This window comes from Pecten maximus, chromosome 17, assembly GCF_902652985.1.
Source record: "Pecten maximus chromosome 17, xPecMax1.1, whole genome shotgun sequence".
Lineage (NCBI taxonomy): Eukaryota > Metazoa > Mollusca > Bivalvia > Pectinida > Pectinidae > Pecten > Pecten maximus.
Window position 1 is genome coordinate 5,253,838 of NC_047031.1, and position 16,569 is coordinate 5,270,406.

Below are 16,569 nucleotides of genomic sequence, written 5' to 3' on the forward strand. Positions count from 1 at the left end.
TTGTATGGCGGGTGTCGTCGTGACCTAGATTTTTATGGCAGGTGTTGTCGTGACCTATATTTGTATGACGGGTGTCGTCGTGACATAGATTTGTATGGCGGGTGTCGTCGTGACCTAGATATGTAAAGCGGGTGTCGTTGTGACCTAGATTTGTATGGTGGGTGCCGTCGTGACCTAGATTTGTATAGCGGATGTCGTCGTGACCTAGATTTGTATATGTTCCTTTATTGTCATTAAAATACTTTTATGTCTGCTCGAAAATCTATTGCTTGTTTCTTTATAGTCCTCGTTTTAACGATTTTAGTTACGATTTTATTTGTATAATGGTGTTGTCTATTTTTTTTGTTTGTTTTGTTTTTTACATAAACCAACAAAACTGCTCAGTTTTTGTTTTTATTGATAGTTGTGTCAGCAGTAATCATAAAACATATATAGCACATAGATAAAAATAAACATTTTTTGGGGATTATCTCCCCTTATTTAAGGCACTATATGAGAACACTGAAATGAGTTATCTCCCTTGCCATGTTATCTGGCAGTCAGGTCACTATATGAACATTTTATATATAAATAATACATAACAGTATGATAAAACCACCACATATAATGATATGTAATACGACATCGAGTGACGTCATCACATACATGCGCACATCATTATAACCTTAGTAACGAATGAGTTTTCGTACAAAAATAATCCATCATTATTGCTATGTAGAATTCTTATCTCGAACAATTTTATAATAACAGAGAAAAAAAACCCATCGAATTACAAATATTTACACGTTTCTCATAGCTTTTTGCCTTAAGAATGATATACATAGAGTTAAAAAAATCAATTTGTATCACAATAACAACATCTTATAATTTCGAGACCAGTATGTGCGCTTTAATTAGTCTCATCGTAGAATTTCAAAAGCATGATTACACAACTTTAAATGAATCAAATTATATTGCATATAGATATACAATGTAGTTGTAAGTTTTAGCAGCTACTGAACACAGCTAGGTATTCCAGGCTCAAAATAAAAACTGTTAATGCACCGAATGAATATCATTTCTATATCTTAACTATAAGTCTAAAAATCAAGGTTGGAAAATATAATCATCCTTTCTCTTAATAACGAAAATTGAAAGTGTCCACAACGGCAAATTTTACATAAAAATGCATTTAAAAACTCGTCAAAATAAATTGAGGGCAGAGATTTACGGTATAGGCCCTTGCTTCGCTTTATTTCACATCTATTTCACATAAGAAGAAATCAGCTCTTAGTAAGTATAAGATTTAGAGTTATTGACGCTTTAATCGAAAAGAATCAGTTCAAGGAAAGTACGGCATCGCAGAAAATTATGCAACATGACTGTATTAACACATGGCTTATTAATCTTTGGAAAACAATTTAAGCACTTTCAATATATAGAAATCTATAAAGAAAACAAAATCAATAAATATCTACAGTGTCAAATTGGCAAGTTAAAACATGCCAGCGTACTGATTACCTCCCTTAGTATACATATATGTTATATAATCCCGATGGATTACCTCCCCTAGTATATCTATTATCCGGATGGATTACCTCCCCTAGTATATCTTTAATCTGGATGGATTACCTCCCCTCGTATATTTATAATCCGGATGGATTACCTCCCCTAGTATATCTATAATCTGGATGGATTACCTCCCTAGTATATCTTTAATCTGGATAGATTACCTCCCCCTTGTATATCTATAATCTGGATGGATTACCTCCACTAGTATATCTATAATCCGGATGGATTACTTCCCCTAGTATATCTTTGATACGGATGGATTACTTACCCTAGTATATCTATAATCTGGATGGATGACCTCCACTAGTATATCTTTAATCTGGATAGATTACCTCCCCTAGTATATCTATAATCCCGATGGATTACCTCCCCTAGTATATCTATTATCCCGATGGATTACCTCCCCTTGTATATCTATAATCTGGATGGATTACCTCCACTAGTATATCTATAATCCGGATGGATTACTTCCCCTAGTATATCTTTGATACGGATGGATTACCTCCCCTTGTATATCTATAATCTGGATGGATGACCTCCACTAGTATATCTTTAATCTGGATAGATTACCTCCCCCTAGTATATCTATAATCCGGATGGATTACCTCCCCTAGTATATCTATAATCCGGATGGATTACCTCCCCTAGTATATCTTTAATCTGGATAGATTACCTCCCCTAGTATATCTATAATCCGGATGGATTAACTCCCCTAGTATATCTATAATCCGGATGGATTACATGTACCTCGCTTGTACAAAGATGATCCGGATGGATTACCTCCCCTGATAAATCTATATCTTGTAAAATTGGACATTATTATATTTAGTAGTTTTTGAAAACTCGAAAAAACATAATTATTTAAAGGAGGCGTGGCTGTGTTACGTCACAGGAAGGCGTAGTTTAGAACAATGCTCAGAATGCCGTCTGCTTACTATCATCAAGCATGCGCCGATAGGTCTGGTAAATCTTCATAAAATTGTCACGTTCCATGCCATTCATCTCCCTGAAACAGATGAGAGGATAGTGTTAGCTGGATAGACAGGAAAGATCGTACAAATATCACATATATAAATAACGACTTTTGATATCAATTATGTCATCAAACAGCTGTTTCGATATTTCAGCACTCTTCAATGATACAAGTAGCCAAAAGTGTAGTAAATCGGGGTAGGATGTTTGGAAAAGCAAAATAGGCCGAAAAATGTTTATAATTTTCAGCAAAATAATTTGGATACATCTCTTTATACGTTTCATATGATATTACTGTCAATGGTCAGACTAAATTTATGAATCGTGAATTTCGGTTTTAACTCATTCACCCCTGAAGACACATTTGAACTCTTCCAATTCAAACATTGGAATAGTTCATTATGACACTTCAGGGGTGAATGAGTTAAATGATGAGTAGCTTTTGTTTGCTGCTGTATGGTATATCTTGATAACTGTAGTAAGTAATTTCATTATAGGTGGATGTAAATATACCCGTGCTTTTTGGATAAGTGCATTTAGGGTATTTTAAGTCAGAGTTCTGTGTGGTTTGAGCCTGAATTGTGGGTACCAGTAACCGGAGTCCGAATTTTAAGTAATTCAAGTTTGAATTCTGGGTATTTTCAAAGAAACAAGTACCGGTTCAGATTTGTTATGAATACTTGTATATACAGTAGACAACAAGGCCGTGTTCCGGAAATATTAAAGTAAAATCATATATGTACAAAGGCAGGGAAACAACTAATACATACACTGCCATGCCCTATACTTACTGACGAAACTCCCGCTCATAGATGTACTCCTGTTCCGGAAGTTCTGATGCCGCAATATTGATCTGACGAGTTGTCTCCCATTCCAACACCTGTCCACCATCCCGACCGGAAGTAGATGTGGAATAAATATGGCCGTTCCCGCCGCCAGTTCCGTAACCCCCGCCGCCAGTTCCGTAACCCCCGCCGCCAGTTCCGTAACCACCTGACGACTCCATGGTCATATTCCTTTCCAAAGTCTGCATGTCTCGTCCCTCGTCATATCCGCCGTGACGACCTTCACTACTCCTATGCATATCAGTTCCCTGCCAATTCGTGGCTTCTAGTTCCTGCAGGCGGCCATCAATTTGATCATCTGGGACGCTGGGGAGGCAAACAGGCATATTTATCACATCGCTAACATCAAGGGAGGTAATTACTACAAAATATAACAGAAAATTGTAAAAAGGTCCAGTGTAACATTATATATATATATTCATGGTGTGATATTTGCATAAGAAAATTTCTTGAAATTTTAAGTTAGTACGATCATTTGTCAAAATAGAACTGTATATGAAGCATTGACGAACAGTAATCAGCCATATATTTCGCGCATGCGCAGACACTCGATACTCACCCCCTCAACGTCTCCAGCCAGACACGTGGTAATTTCATATCCCTAAAACGATAATGGAAAAGGGCAAATAAACCAACCTTTATGTTTGATGTCATATTGACTAAGTATTAGTTCCACTCACCAAGTGTTGTGTCGTGATCAAATCCACAATTTCAAAACCATTAAAACAATTATCATAATAATTATGGTAAACCACAAATGTAAACTGTCTCACAAAGCCATTCTGATCACAGGGACCTGAGAATTTGTTACAGTCTACGTAAAGTCTCAGGTCCCTGTGTTACACACTAGGGGAGGTCCAAATACACGGAAACAACTATAACAAATTCTCAGGTTCCTGTGATATCGATAGGTTATAATGCTATTTTTGTATGATACATTATTGACAGGAAAATAATCTTCCAGTCACGCCCATACATCAACAAACTTATCTAATTCTTATAATAATATGTATGCTTATTTACAAAATATATTTACTTTACAACAATTGCGAAACTAATTGATAACCTTATTCGCTCTTGTTGGCCCGGATGAAAGCGCGCGAGGAGTCTTGCTGTCGATGGAAACAACAGTACGTGGGGAAAACCCAGGTGGACGGGCAGGTGACCCAATCCCGTTTCATGTCCGATTCGGGAATCGAACCCCGGTCGCCTAGGTTAAAGGCGAGAGTGCTACCACTACACCATCCGACCAACCTCATGACTAATTCTGGGATATGTTGTCATGGTTACGAGGTATTAGTTTACTTATATATACATACACTTCATACAAGTTGTCGTAATCCACTTTGTCCAGTTTGTCCCAATTCTTGTCAAATGACCGGAAACTCATGATGGACTCCACATCAGTACTTCGTCCACTACAATAGGAAAACGGTATTTCATAATATTCCAACAATGCAGATAATGTTTAGAAACATTTACCTCACAAAGACTTCAATTTACTTTGTTACATGTTTAAAAGAAAACAAAGAATGCAACGTTTTTACAATGGTCATACAATTTAATGGCACCTTTTATATAATTTTATAATTTTGAAATTCAATCGATGGTTCATGGAAATTAAAATGGGTCTACACATATATATTGAAATAAAGATAGGGATGGGCCATGAACCTAGGATTATTAAAAAACAGCATCAATGACATATCTAGATTTGGATTTAATATTTCTGGGGTTTCACTTAGCCATGTAACACCATTTTTGACAATCAAACAATTTTGGCACGTTCCTTACAATGATCACGATGCCATTGCGTTCCCTTAAGACCACAAGGATTCGATCCTATGCCCCTCCAATCCCCCCACCAACCACCCTACCCCCTCCCCCTCAACCCCCCACCCCCTCACCTAGGATTTACTCAAATCGAGGTGATCATATACCGTATATTGTTTTTTTTTGTACATCATGGCTGAATATACGAACCGAACATTTCGAACCAGTGTGAAAGAACAAGGGGAAAATACATTCATGCCGAGTGTCCCGACAGGAATCGAACCCGGATCTCCGACGTGATAATCCGTGGCCCTACCTCCTGAGCGAGAGAACGTAATTAACTACGTATATACAAATGTAGAAACCAAACCAACCCGTTTCTTTTACACAGTAGATGGAAAAAAGGAAAATAACGTTGCACTATACAGCATACATGATGTCGTTATAATTTCATTCTTAATCAGTTCCATGTTAGATAGTAAGCCTACCTTATGCCATCATGCATGTGTTTCTCCTTCCGCTTGGTGGCGCCACCAGCAGCTGCCGCCATGGCTTTGCTACTTTTCCCACCAGCTCCTCCGCAGCAAAGACAAGGGAAGGGACAAAGGCAACAGAGAATAGGGATGGCCAGAAAGAGAAAGGTGGCCAGACCTGTGAGGACTCCAGCCAAAATGGCAGTGTCCTGGTGACTAAGACCCGGAAGGACGCCCATTCCTGCCCCGTAAAAAAGCGGGCTTTTGACAATGCTAGTTACCTCCCCTGAAAAAAAAGAACCCCCCATCTTGGATTAAGAATTTGCAACAGTACAGAATGCTGTAAAGTTTGTTCAGATGAGACGTGATCTCTAGAAATGGTGTTGCTGTTGATATAACTGGAATCAATTCCATGAGATGGGATTTAACTCGTCCTGAATCCACGTCGGTTTGTGATTCTCGAGAAGCTGAGAAATGGGTTGTAATGATTGTTTTGAGAATAATGCAGAATATTTTGACCTTGTGTGGATGATGTGAATAATTTTGTCACTGTTTGTGGAATATTTTGTCATTTTCTATGAATTATTTTTTGATTGAGTATGGATGATGTGGATTACTTTGTCATTGTTGATGATGTGGATTATTTTGTCATTGTTGATGATGTGGATTATTTTGTCATTGTTTGCGGATTATTTTTTGATTGAGTATGGATAATGTGGATTACTTTGTCAGTGTTGCTGATGTGGATCATTTTGTCTTTACTTGTCGTTGTTACAGATTATTTTGTAATTGTGTGTGGATGCCGTAGTCGACTTTATCTTCGCATGAGTTATTTTTCTATAAAATGATACTGTGGTATATTTTCATGCTCATTTTACATTTCCTTAACCTGGATATGATATACAAATGTAAAAGATATATAAGAAATAACCTGTAACTAAAACGATTTGGGTTTAAACTAAGATATGCACTGTATGGATGTATATATTTCACATCAAAGTAATATAAGTTGGTACAATCCAAAAGTGTGGCGAATTAACTTCCTGGTAGTAATATAGAGTTTGTAAAACCCAATAATGGGACGAAATGACTTCGTGATATAGGGTGACTTCCAGGTCTCCTCGGCCTGGTCTACTTACCAAATCCCCCCTCACAGACGCAGTTTGGGTCAGCTGACATGCTCTGCCACGCGCCAATACCTGATAAAACAATACGTGATTAGTATCAAAACATATTCAATCAATAGGTGGTCATACACCGAGGCGACTAGGGTTCGATTCCTGGATCCTTCATACAACTTTAATCGAATTTAATGACGTAGTATGATATAAGTTACGCTGAGGCAAAAATAACACAATCTTTTTAGTTAATGATGCTAGATTAAGTGCGCATGTCTAAGTTAGGTGACGTCATATAATCAAACGGATATGTGCATACATAGAATTTGAAAGTTGAAAAAGCAGTAGCATTTAATGCATTAAGCTAACGTATACAGATGGATAAGACGTACGTCTTTATCCAAGAAAGGCAGGATCCTATCAAAAATGAAAAAAAGGACTATATATTATAATTTTGCATTATATCGGGGTTTTAAAGAAACTTTCGTTAATTTATTTCACCAGCAGTTTTACATTATAGCCACCAGCATTAAAATTAGTTTTTGTTTACTGTAAAATATAAATGCATATATTTTATGTATGCTTTATCTATTTATACGTGACACTTTGATAAAAATATATGTATCTGCATAACATGCTAACTTGTAGTTAAATTCGTGGTTTTGTCCCAGATTTGGAAATACAGAAAAATGTGTGATCAGTATACGTAGTATCCAATCAGATTTGACGTTACAAAAACAGGTATCGATATCAATATCACTTTGATTCTGCCTGAAGCGGAGTTATGACTGTAGTGGTCATATAAGTTTTCATTCGGATCATCCTCGGGTTAGTTGCTCCTGTGTGTGTTTTGAATAGAAAGCACCCGAGGAGTTCCGGATGATAGTTTAATCACTGTCTTGATAGTTATGTCCCCGGGACGACACTCGTATGATCAAATCTCGGTGTTTGATTTGTCTGTCTGAGAGGGTGTGTGTGTCCATCTGTCTGTGATGTTTGTCCGTGCGTCTGTTTGTACGTCTGTCCGTGTATCTGTCTATATGTGATGTCTGTAAGTCTATGTGTCTGTCTATACGTCTGTCTGAGGTATTTGTCCGTCCTCACTACGATATACTTGTGGGGTGAATAAACGAATATTTTCGTCTCCTATAGAAAATGAAATTTAATGTATTTTTTGTTTGTTATCCCATAATTCATCATTTAACCTCACAGCGCATGCGCTTTTTAGCGACGGAATGAACGGAAAATAAATGTGATGTCCATAGCTCATTAAAGCTTGTGCGTTGCACCCCACAAGTTCACAGACAAAAGACTGCACCCCACAAATCAATATTGTCTGTACGTCCGTCTGTCTGCGGCGTTTGTCCGTGTGTCTGTGTGTTGTTTAGCGTAGCCCTTTAGACGAAATCTGATGATCACGTTTCTCTGGTAATATTTCAATATTTCTTCTCCTTCATTCTCTCATTCTCTGGGATAAAAATAAATAAAACGCCAGGTTTATCAGTTAGGTTCCGAGTGACTGAAGCATGTGATATCAACGATGATTTTACTGTGACGCCATCTTGTTTTCGTATGACAACATATCTATTTACCTTTTATTATAACACCACGGTTCGATGCTTCTCGCTGCACATGATTAACTTCATAAAAACAAAAACATCACTTTCATACGACGCTGACCATAAATTATAAAATATTGTATTCTGTGATACACCATCAGTCAGTCAAGGGGTAAGGCCATGTCTAAATGTTGTTTTTTCTCTATTTTTATTTCATTTTTCTTTTTGATCATTTTTGTCCTTTCTTGTTCTTTGTTGTTGTTGTTTTCATTTTTGTTATTTCTGTTGTTGTTGTTTTGGATAAAAGCTGAATAATAATAATAGGTCATTTTGTAAGATTTGATTTTTATTGGTATGGTTCAAGATATCATTTACGGGCTTTGTAAGATAGTTTTTCGCACCTCTTCCAGCCAATCAAAAACGTCGTTACTTTTCTTATGTTTCTAGCTGATATATAGTTTCGCATTTGATGTAAATAAATAAATCTTATTTTCATTCTAATGACGTCATGTGTATCCCTATCCCCGTTCTGATCTATGATATATAATATGTATCTATATATATACATTCATTATACTGGTATGTTCATCTAAACACGCGCATTTTCTTATGTACATAAAATGCTGTTGTTAATTGATATATCATCGGTCAATACACCCTACTGTTGTATATTTCTACATTCTATTGTGTCAGAGTGTAATAAACATCTTGAATCTACATGTTCAATAATACCTCAGTAATATTGTCTAAAGCATGTTTCCATATCGTGTGACAGAACGCAGTTTGATGCATACCTGTACAGGTACGTATATATATATATACCATACATGTACTTCTGGTTATAAAGACGGCCGTATACAGATACTACACCGTAAAACAATGTCAGTTTACCTGTATAAGTTACCTGTATATGTTACCTGTGTATGTTACCTGTGGTGTAACTGTACGTACAGGGACCTATCACCTGTCTGTGATGTGCTGTAACGCTTCCGGACGGACCTAACGGGCCAGAGAAATATGTCGTTAACGCATGTAACCCCGGGGGACAGGCGCGGGGCTCTCTACCGGGATCTACCTCGCGCAGTTAAATAATTATTTATAGATATATTTTACAGTTACTCTAAATTACTAAGTTTGTGTATTCGAAATTGCGGTTAAGTAGCAGGGGTCTCTCAAACTTATGGTGAATATTAATAATTCTTTGTTTAATGCATACTTACTAAGTGTGCTGTAGTGTCTGACTTTAATAAGTCACCATATTGTGATGTAATATCAAGAATTAATTATGTTTTCCTTCGTGAATAATTAACATTCTTCCCTTTCATTTTATGGAAGGTTTGACACAATTTGATTTGTGTTAATAACCTTTTTTTTATAGATTTAATTATTAAATGAATGCATTTATGAAAAACTGATACATAAAATCCTAAAACTAGGTAAGTATTAAACAAATAAAAATTTCATTTTAATCAACTTTTGTAATTCATGTATAACTAGTATGTCAATGAAATGTTTTGAGACAAGTTTACATTGGAATATATTTCACACGCCAACGGTATATTCATCCCTTCTTCCTTCAAACATCTCTGTCTTTAATTTTAGCTCTGAAGGACTTCTTTTTCAACGATACCTCAAATGGCTGGTGTAAACAAACTGCACGTGCGAATTGTGATGTCACAAAAATCGTTTGCCAAATATTGTAATAAATTCAATGATTCCCCCCTAATACGGTTAAGAAGAAGCAGATTGGTCAATCCATTCATTTAAATATAGTTATTAAAATGCACTAGACATTAACAGTCCCTTTCCCAGCATTGCGATATAAAAATACTATAATTTATGGATATAAACTTTACGGATTTGACAAAAAGTGCAATACAAGTTATATCAAATTTATGAATCACTTGTGTTTGCCTAGATGGAAGCGTTTGAGCGGCGTGCTAGTATGGGAGGAGGCTGGCCGTACCCAGAGAAACCCACGTAGTCGGACAGGTGACCTGTACCTTTTTGACAGGTTATAGAACTCATGAAGGCTTGAACAAATATGCACTATTTGCTATAAATTCAATTTAAATTTAGGAAGGAAGGAAGGAATCTTTTTCACTAGCTGCCTATAAACGTATTTCAATCTTTAAGTTTTTTTTATTTCGGATGTATGTACAGTAGGAAGTGCTATTGGTTTGTAGGTGAAGCGGTTTAAGAAGGGCAGAGGACCCGGGTTCGATCCTTAGCGGATGCTTTGAAATAAATATAATCTATCATGGTAAATACTACTAGCAATATACGGCTCGTCGAGGGAGAAATATCTAAACTCAATCGGTTCAGCACAGTCAAAATAAACCCTTGACAACCATTTTAATCCGTGCCAAACGGACTGAAAGATATCTGTTGACAACATTTAAAGCGGCTATAACTGTACACATAAGTGTTGGAAATATTATCATGCGTAATATCTTTTTAAAATGCATCATTGGACTAAGACTTTCCATTAATTAGGTAAATGAAAAATGTCTGCAACAGTGTTTTGTAAATACTTAAAACAGTGCAAAACATTAGTACTAAAATTCGGTAAACTTCGGTAAACTTCGGTAAAATTCGGTTAACTTCAGTGAAATTCGGTAGGTCCTACAAGAAGCCAGGACTCGTCACTCGCACCCACGTGACAACTTTCGGCTTTCTCTTGTATCATTGTTTACAAACATCAACGGAGATAAACTGTGTTTTAAAACAAAATATATTTACATAACATTTCTACGGTATAGACTCGCGTATTACCATAGATTAAACCTATTTAACTATTCTAGAAAAAATCGCAGATTAATGAGTATGGACTCCAGAGCTACATTGTTACTCAAAGTTTTCACGTTGGTGGAACAGAGGATGATGCCTGATAAATCAGAGTCTAAAAAACTGTGATGTCCATGTTCATTCTCTTTAGTCGTGTTTATTACTAACGCTGATGTGACCGAGTTATTTTGTTTTCAAGGTTCTAAGCAAAATATTTCAGGGAAAAACGAAGCGAGGGCATTGGTAGCTATAGTAGACTCCGGAGAAACAGTTTTCGTGCACGTGGGATTAAAAAATAAAGTTTCAAGTCGAGTACCACAACGAGTGAAAATGAATTATTACAGGTTAATGAAGAAGAGCAACCACTTCATTGAAGATTAAACAAGTCATTCATTCAGTTCATTTAACCGGCTGTCGACCTTAATTGGTCACAATACGAATGATTGAAATGCTTGATTGGTTTTGTTGACAAAATTTTTTCTGATTGGTTGGCTTGAATTTTCTTTATTTCTAATAAGATTGGTGGACTTGTATAACAATCATTTTCAATTGGTTGACTGGAATATACATAATATCTAACTGTTTTTCTTAAATTTCGTCATTTCTGATTGGCCCTCTTGAACATTTATTATTAGTTTATTATTATAACTTTAATATTCCTCAATTCTAATAAAAGCAAACTTATTACACAGCGCCAATATTACTGTTACATATATTTTAAATTATACCGCACAAAAAAGGTTAAATATGAAAATGAAGCTTCTTTGTCCTTGGGTACGATTGGGAGATTTCGTGATTAGATTTCACCTCGCGTAATATCGGGATATTTCGTAAGTTTGTGTGCACCTCGGGTAAGATCGGGAAATTTCGTGATTTTAGTTCACCTCGGATAGGATCGGGAGATTTCGTGATTTTAGGAGATTTTCACTTTTATTTTAAATTTCAAATTCAGGGAGTAAATTATTCATTAAGATGTGGAGTCATTGAGGTGGTGACTTCAAATATATTTGGATAATTATGACCTAAAAGAATAAGGGTACCTCTGAACCAAACATAAAACTCTGTGACAACAGTTATTGAAATAGGTTACCTTATCTTATTGTAAAGTTAATATTCGTTGCTGCTAAATTATCATCAGTCAAAGGGACAAGACATGGTCTCTTTTTAGAAACAATTGGCGGCCATCTTGTTTTCTATTAACTTGCCCTTTTAACCTCGATGGTCGTTTCATTTTCAGATCGATCACCTTACCGTCATGGTAGATATATATCAAATCTCTCAAAAGTTCAGTTTTCAATTTCTAGATGTATGGATGTCTACCAGTTGTAGTATATCCCCCCTCAGGGGCCCCGCACTCTCTCACAGGGAGATACACATCTTCAGATCTGGGTGCGACAAAACCTTGATAGCCGCGAGCGGTCAGCGTGACGGACAATCAGAGTCATAACAAAGCTTAACGGTGAATCACAAAAAAAACCCTATACATCCCAAGTTACACAAACACACGATTTATTAATCACCGAAATCTCGTGTACATGTAACTGGTAAATAACAAAAATATCCAGATTTGTTTTGTCTTCAATGTTATAGGATTTATCATAAATAAAGGTTATTTATAAGTCATTTCCTAGATGGACCACATGTATGTAAACATTCTAGCAGATTTTTGAAACAGTTGTAAGTTTTTTATTGCAGGAGAAATTTTAACGTTAAGATTTCTTTTGTTCCCAAAACGTTCGGCATCAATTGTGATCACTGTCGATCACGTGACTTTTTCATAGCCGTAGATTTTGTAAAGTTTCTCAATGTTCGGTGAAATGTTAAATTGTTTAATTATTTATCATCACACAGCGTTATAGCTAAAGAGTTTTTTAATCCTCATAATCACTCAACATTTTATCAGCGTTCTAAAATGTTTTATAAAAGTTTACAATTTTAGTCAATCGGCGTTTTAAAAGCGTATGTGTACATCAAAAACACTACCTGTAGGCAGATACCAAAATAGTAATATACAATTGTCTCGGTTAAAGGCAAATTAAAATTGGAATACTTTTGACATGCTTAGAATTTACTTATGTTGATGGTCTAGATTTGCAACTATGTGGCAAATAATCAAAGGACAAGCAGAAAGCGATTCCGGAATTTCGGACGATCTTAGTTTGTCCTTTTTAGCCCGTTTCCTGACCATTGGTGACATTAACTGTTTGTGAGAATAAAACGCGACCCTGGGACATAATGTGGCGTTCAATAGGTCCATTTTTTTTAATCCAATTTGACCAGAACTTTATGTCCGTAATATTTATATTTTGTACTTACCCCCAGTGGCCATGTTGGTATATTATCCGATAGAGTCCAATCTGGACGCGAAATTCTCACACACAATCTACAGCGAGTTTAAACAATGGCGGACAGAGATTCGTGACAGACGTAGATCGCCTCTGGTCATCTGGCGCGCAGAGATATGATTGGCTGATGTGACAGTCAATATTTCTCCGTGACGTCACCAGGTGAAGGGATAGCCGCCCGTGCCCGGGGATGCTGTGGATGTTCTGGGGTCAAAGGTTACGGTGTGATGCCATAGGGAAACAGAAAGATTCATATATTGGAGCTACCTGTAACGTTAATTTATGCAAACGCACGTGAGGTAAAGTTGGCGAAGGATCTGGTGTCAAGGGCGACGAGATCAAAGGCAACCTTATAGGTATAGGTATATATATATATATACTGTACATCTCTTTCTTACATGATGACGAGCTCGAGAAAAAAAAACAGTTTTCACGTCGTTTATACACAAGTTTCCTGCCAAAAACGAACCCTGAGTAATCTGGGAAAATAAATCGTAAAAATCTACGTCAGGTTTGAAAGGGTCAAACACATTATTATGGATTATTTGTGTAATTAAAGAGTCTATTATATTATAGTCCTTCATAAACTTGCCAGAAAATACAACTACATGTATATTCAAGCATCAAAACGGTCAACAATCGTAACTCCTCGGGTTTTATAGGCGTCTGGATATGTAAGTCATTCAAACATTTTATTAAAAATGAAATTATGTACTCCCGACAGTTGTGGAATATTTCCAAAGTAAGTAGATTTTAAAGCTGCTACAAGACCCAAGTACATGTTTCATCGTCCGTTATCGAAGAAACAATGTTTTGAAAAGTAGTTGCCCGGTAACAAAATTGAAAGATCATGAATGACTGTGTCAATGGAAGCAGACATTTTCAAAACACGCGTCTTGGTCATCCAGTTTAATATCATTCCGTTCAGAACAAATCAATTTTTTCTTTGAGAATTTTTAGGAATCAAGTTATTCAGAAGTTCCCGAATATGTTTAATGAAGTTATTATTGTAGAAAAATATTAATTAATGGATACGGGTTCCTTCTCTATAATCAAAAGGGACAACGATAGAATTTTTAAACAAATATTTCAAAATTAAAGTTCTATCGTTTTGCATATTTTTTTTTGTCTACAACAAAGTTACAGTTGTTAAGCATTTCTCTGATTACGATTTGTATTTGCGCATGCGTAAAAATGTCTCTGTTTTAGAATGCATTTCTAAAAAGATTCGATCTATATGGCAGGAAGTGAATAAACTCTGTAACATTCTCAACGATAACATCTTCTAGGATCTTCTAGAGCGGTAAATTTTTCGAGTCTTTCCGCCATATCTTCGGAATTGACGGAAAGGCCCGAGTGTTTTGTTTCAATTGCGATTTTCTATCGATATAAAAAAAAACCTTTTCATTTTGTTGCTGTATACATGCATGTACATGGCTGATTTGTGCAATTTCGTTATTTCGACTTATCGCCCCGAAAATACGCAAATTAAATATTTTAATTCTCGTCCTCAAATTTCGTCTTTTCGCCCCGAAAAAACGAAAATTAACAAAACTTATTTTCATCTTTTCGCCCGATAAGACAAAATTAACAAAACTCAAATTTTGTCTTTTCAGCCTGAAAGGACGAAACTGAAAAACCTTAAATTTCGTCTTGAGACGAAAATTAGTAGGTTTAATTTTCGTCTTTTCGGGACGAAATATCGAAATAACGAAATAGCACAAATCAGCCATCGTAGCTATATAATTGGTCATACTGACACGGACTGTAGCTATCCAAATATATCAGGGACTCTAGATTTCCTGAAATAGCAGCCAGTATGTTCTTCAATTTTTTTGCGGGGCAACCAATTCACAACGTAATTTCTTTATATCGAATGCATGCCATTTTGGTTTAGTTTCGTATCATGTTAGTTTCGTATTCGATCATTTCCTTCAAAAGAAACTTTGTCTCCCTCTCTCTCTTTGCCGAATTGTGTTTTGCTTACATGAGACTGATTTCAATGAAAAGGGTATGACATGTTAAAGAGACCTTACAAAATACTCCAATTTCATTTTTCTGTATGATGCGTTGTCTTTTTAAGATACCAAAATATCTGGCGATCGGAAATTTAGGGCACAAAATATACAAACTCTCCAATATCAGCCGTCTTTCTCGATCTTTACCCAGCATGATAAGCATGACACTACTACACCTGCGTCCCAAACATAAGGTGTTAATATGTCCCAGGTAATTTGAATATACATTTCTTGTTCCGAATATCACAATTCTCGTAATTGATATAGACTTTGAAAAAAAAGTAAAATATGAATTTTGGACACGCAGACAATTTATAGCCGAAATCATGATGTCATTACCCTACACAAGTTAAACGTCCCTTGAAATGTCTTGTGGTCCAGTTAATAAGTTAAACGTCCGTTGGGATGTCTCGTGGGTCCAATAATAAGTTTAAAGTCCGTTGGAATGACTAGTGGTCCCTTTAATACCACCCCTGTTATCATATTGAGGCCGTGACATCAGCTACGTTTTACTGGTATAGGTCGCTTATGAAGCAGAGTACGCTTTCCCTTCCCGAACACCAGGGTCAGTATTCATGGAATTATTTTTATGTTCGAGTACAAAGTCTGTGCTCAATCCAAATTCTTTTTAACACGTTTAGATCATGAGAATCGTTTAAAAGAAAACCCCAACGACAAAAACAATATCAAAATTAATTAATATAATTAAAAAAAATATTAATGAAGATATCAGATTTTTCACCCAAAATATTGGAATATTGATAAAAATTGTGTATATGTATTTAAGCAAGAGCACGTCCTCATTTATAGCAATAGCAGTTAACGGCCTTTTATAAGCGTATATTCTCTTCTTGGCCTCCTGTTTAAGGTCAATGAAATTAATTTCAGCGCATGCGCTCCTTGGTATTATCTTATTGTTTTAACATATTTAAATTTTCTATGAATAATATATACACAGAATGGGTCAAGCAGGTACTATTATCGTTTCATTTCTCATGGATATTGTGTTTTTTGTTGTTGTTGGTATTTTGCCTTCATTTTGTTAATTTTCAGAATTACCGAGTTGCTTACACGTCGGTTATCTCTTTTTTTTTTGAGTTAAACATTTGTTTCGTATTTGCCTGAAAA

The 16,569-nt window shown here is 36.0% G+C and overlaps 1 protein-coding gene across 2 annotated transcripts; it reads right to left on the reverse strand.

The window, feature by feature from the left end:
- Positions 1 to 379: 379 nt before the first annotated feature.
- Positions 380 to 13,517, reverse strand: LOC117315548. Of its 2 annotated transcripts, XR_004529715.1 has the most exons (8): positions 13,395 to 13,517; positions 6,754 to 6,813; positions 5,630 to 5,900; positions 4,688 to 4,786; positions 3,928 to 3,969; positions 3,315 to 3,674; positions 1,578 to 2,557; positions 380 to 1,543 (listed from the first exon to the last, which is right to left on the reverse strand). XR_004529715.1 is itself a non-coding variant. In XM_033869789.1 (7 exons), the coding sequence occupies exons 1-7, from the start codon at positions 13,405 to 13,407 to the stop codon at positions 2,467 to 2,469; spliced, it is 936 nt and encodes a 311-aa protein (XP_033725680.1). In that variant the 5' UTR covers positions 13,408 to 13,517; the 3' UTR covers positions 380 to 2,466. The 2 variants fall into 2 exon arrangements, 1 of the variants encoding a protein (XP_033725680.1); XM_033869789.1 differs by having other exon boundaries at positions 380 to 2,557.
- Positions 13,518 to 16,569: the final 3,052 nt, after the last annotated feature.

Coding starts and splice junctions, on each gene's coding strand:
- LOC117315548 (XM_033869789.1), bottom strand. Junction 4,787..5,629: donor CACATGCATGATGGCATAAG/GTAGGCTTACTA, acceptor TTCCTATTGTAG/TGGACGAAGTACTGATGTGG. Junction 3,675..3,927: donor TGGCTGGAGACGTTGAGGGG/GTGAGTATCGAG, acceptor TTGCCTCCCCAG/CGTCCCAGATGATCAAATTG.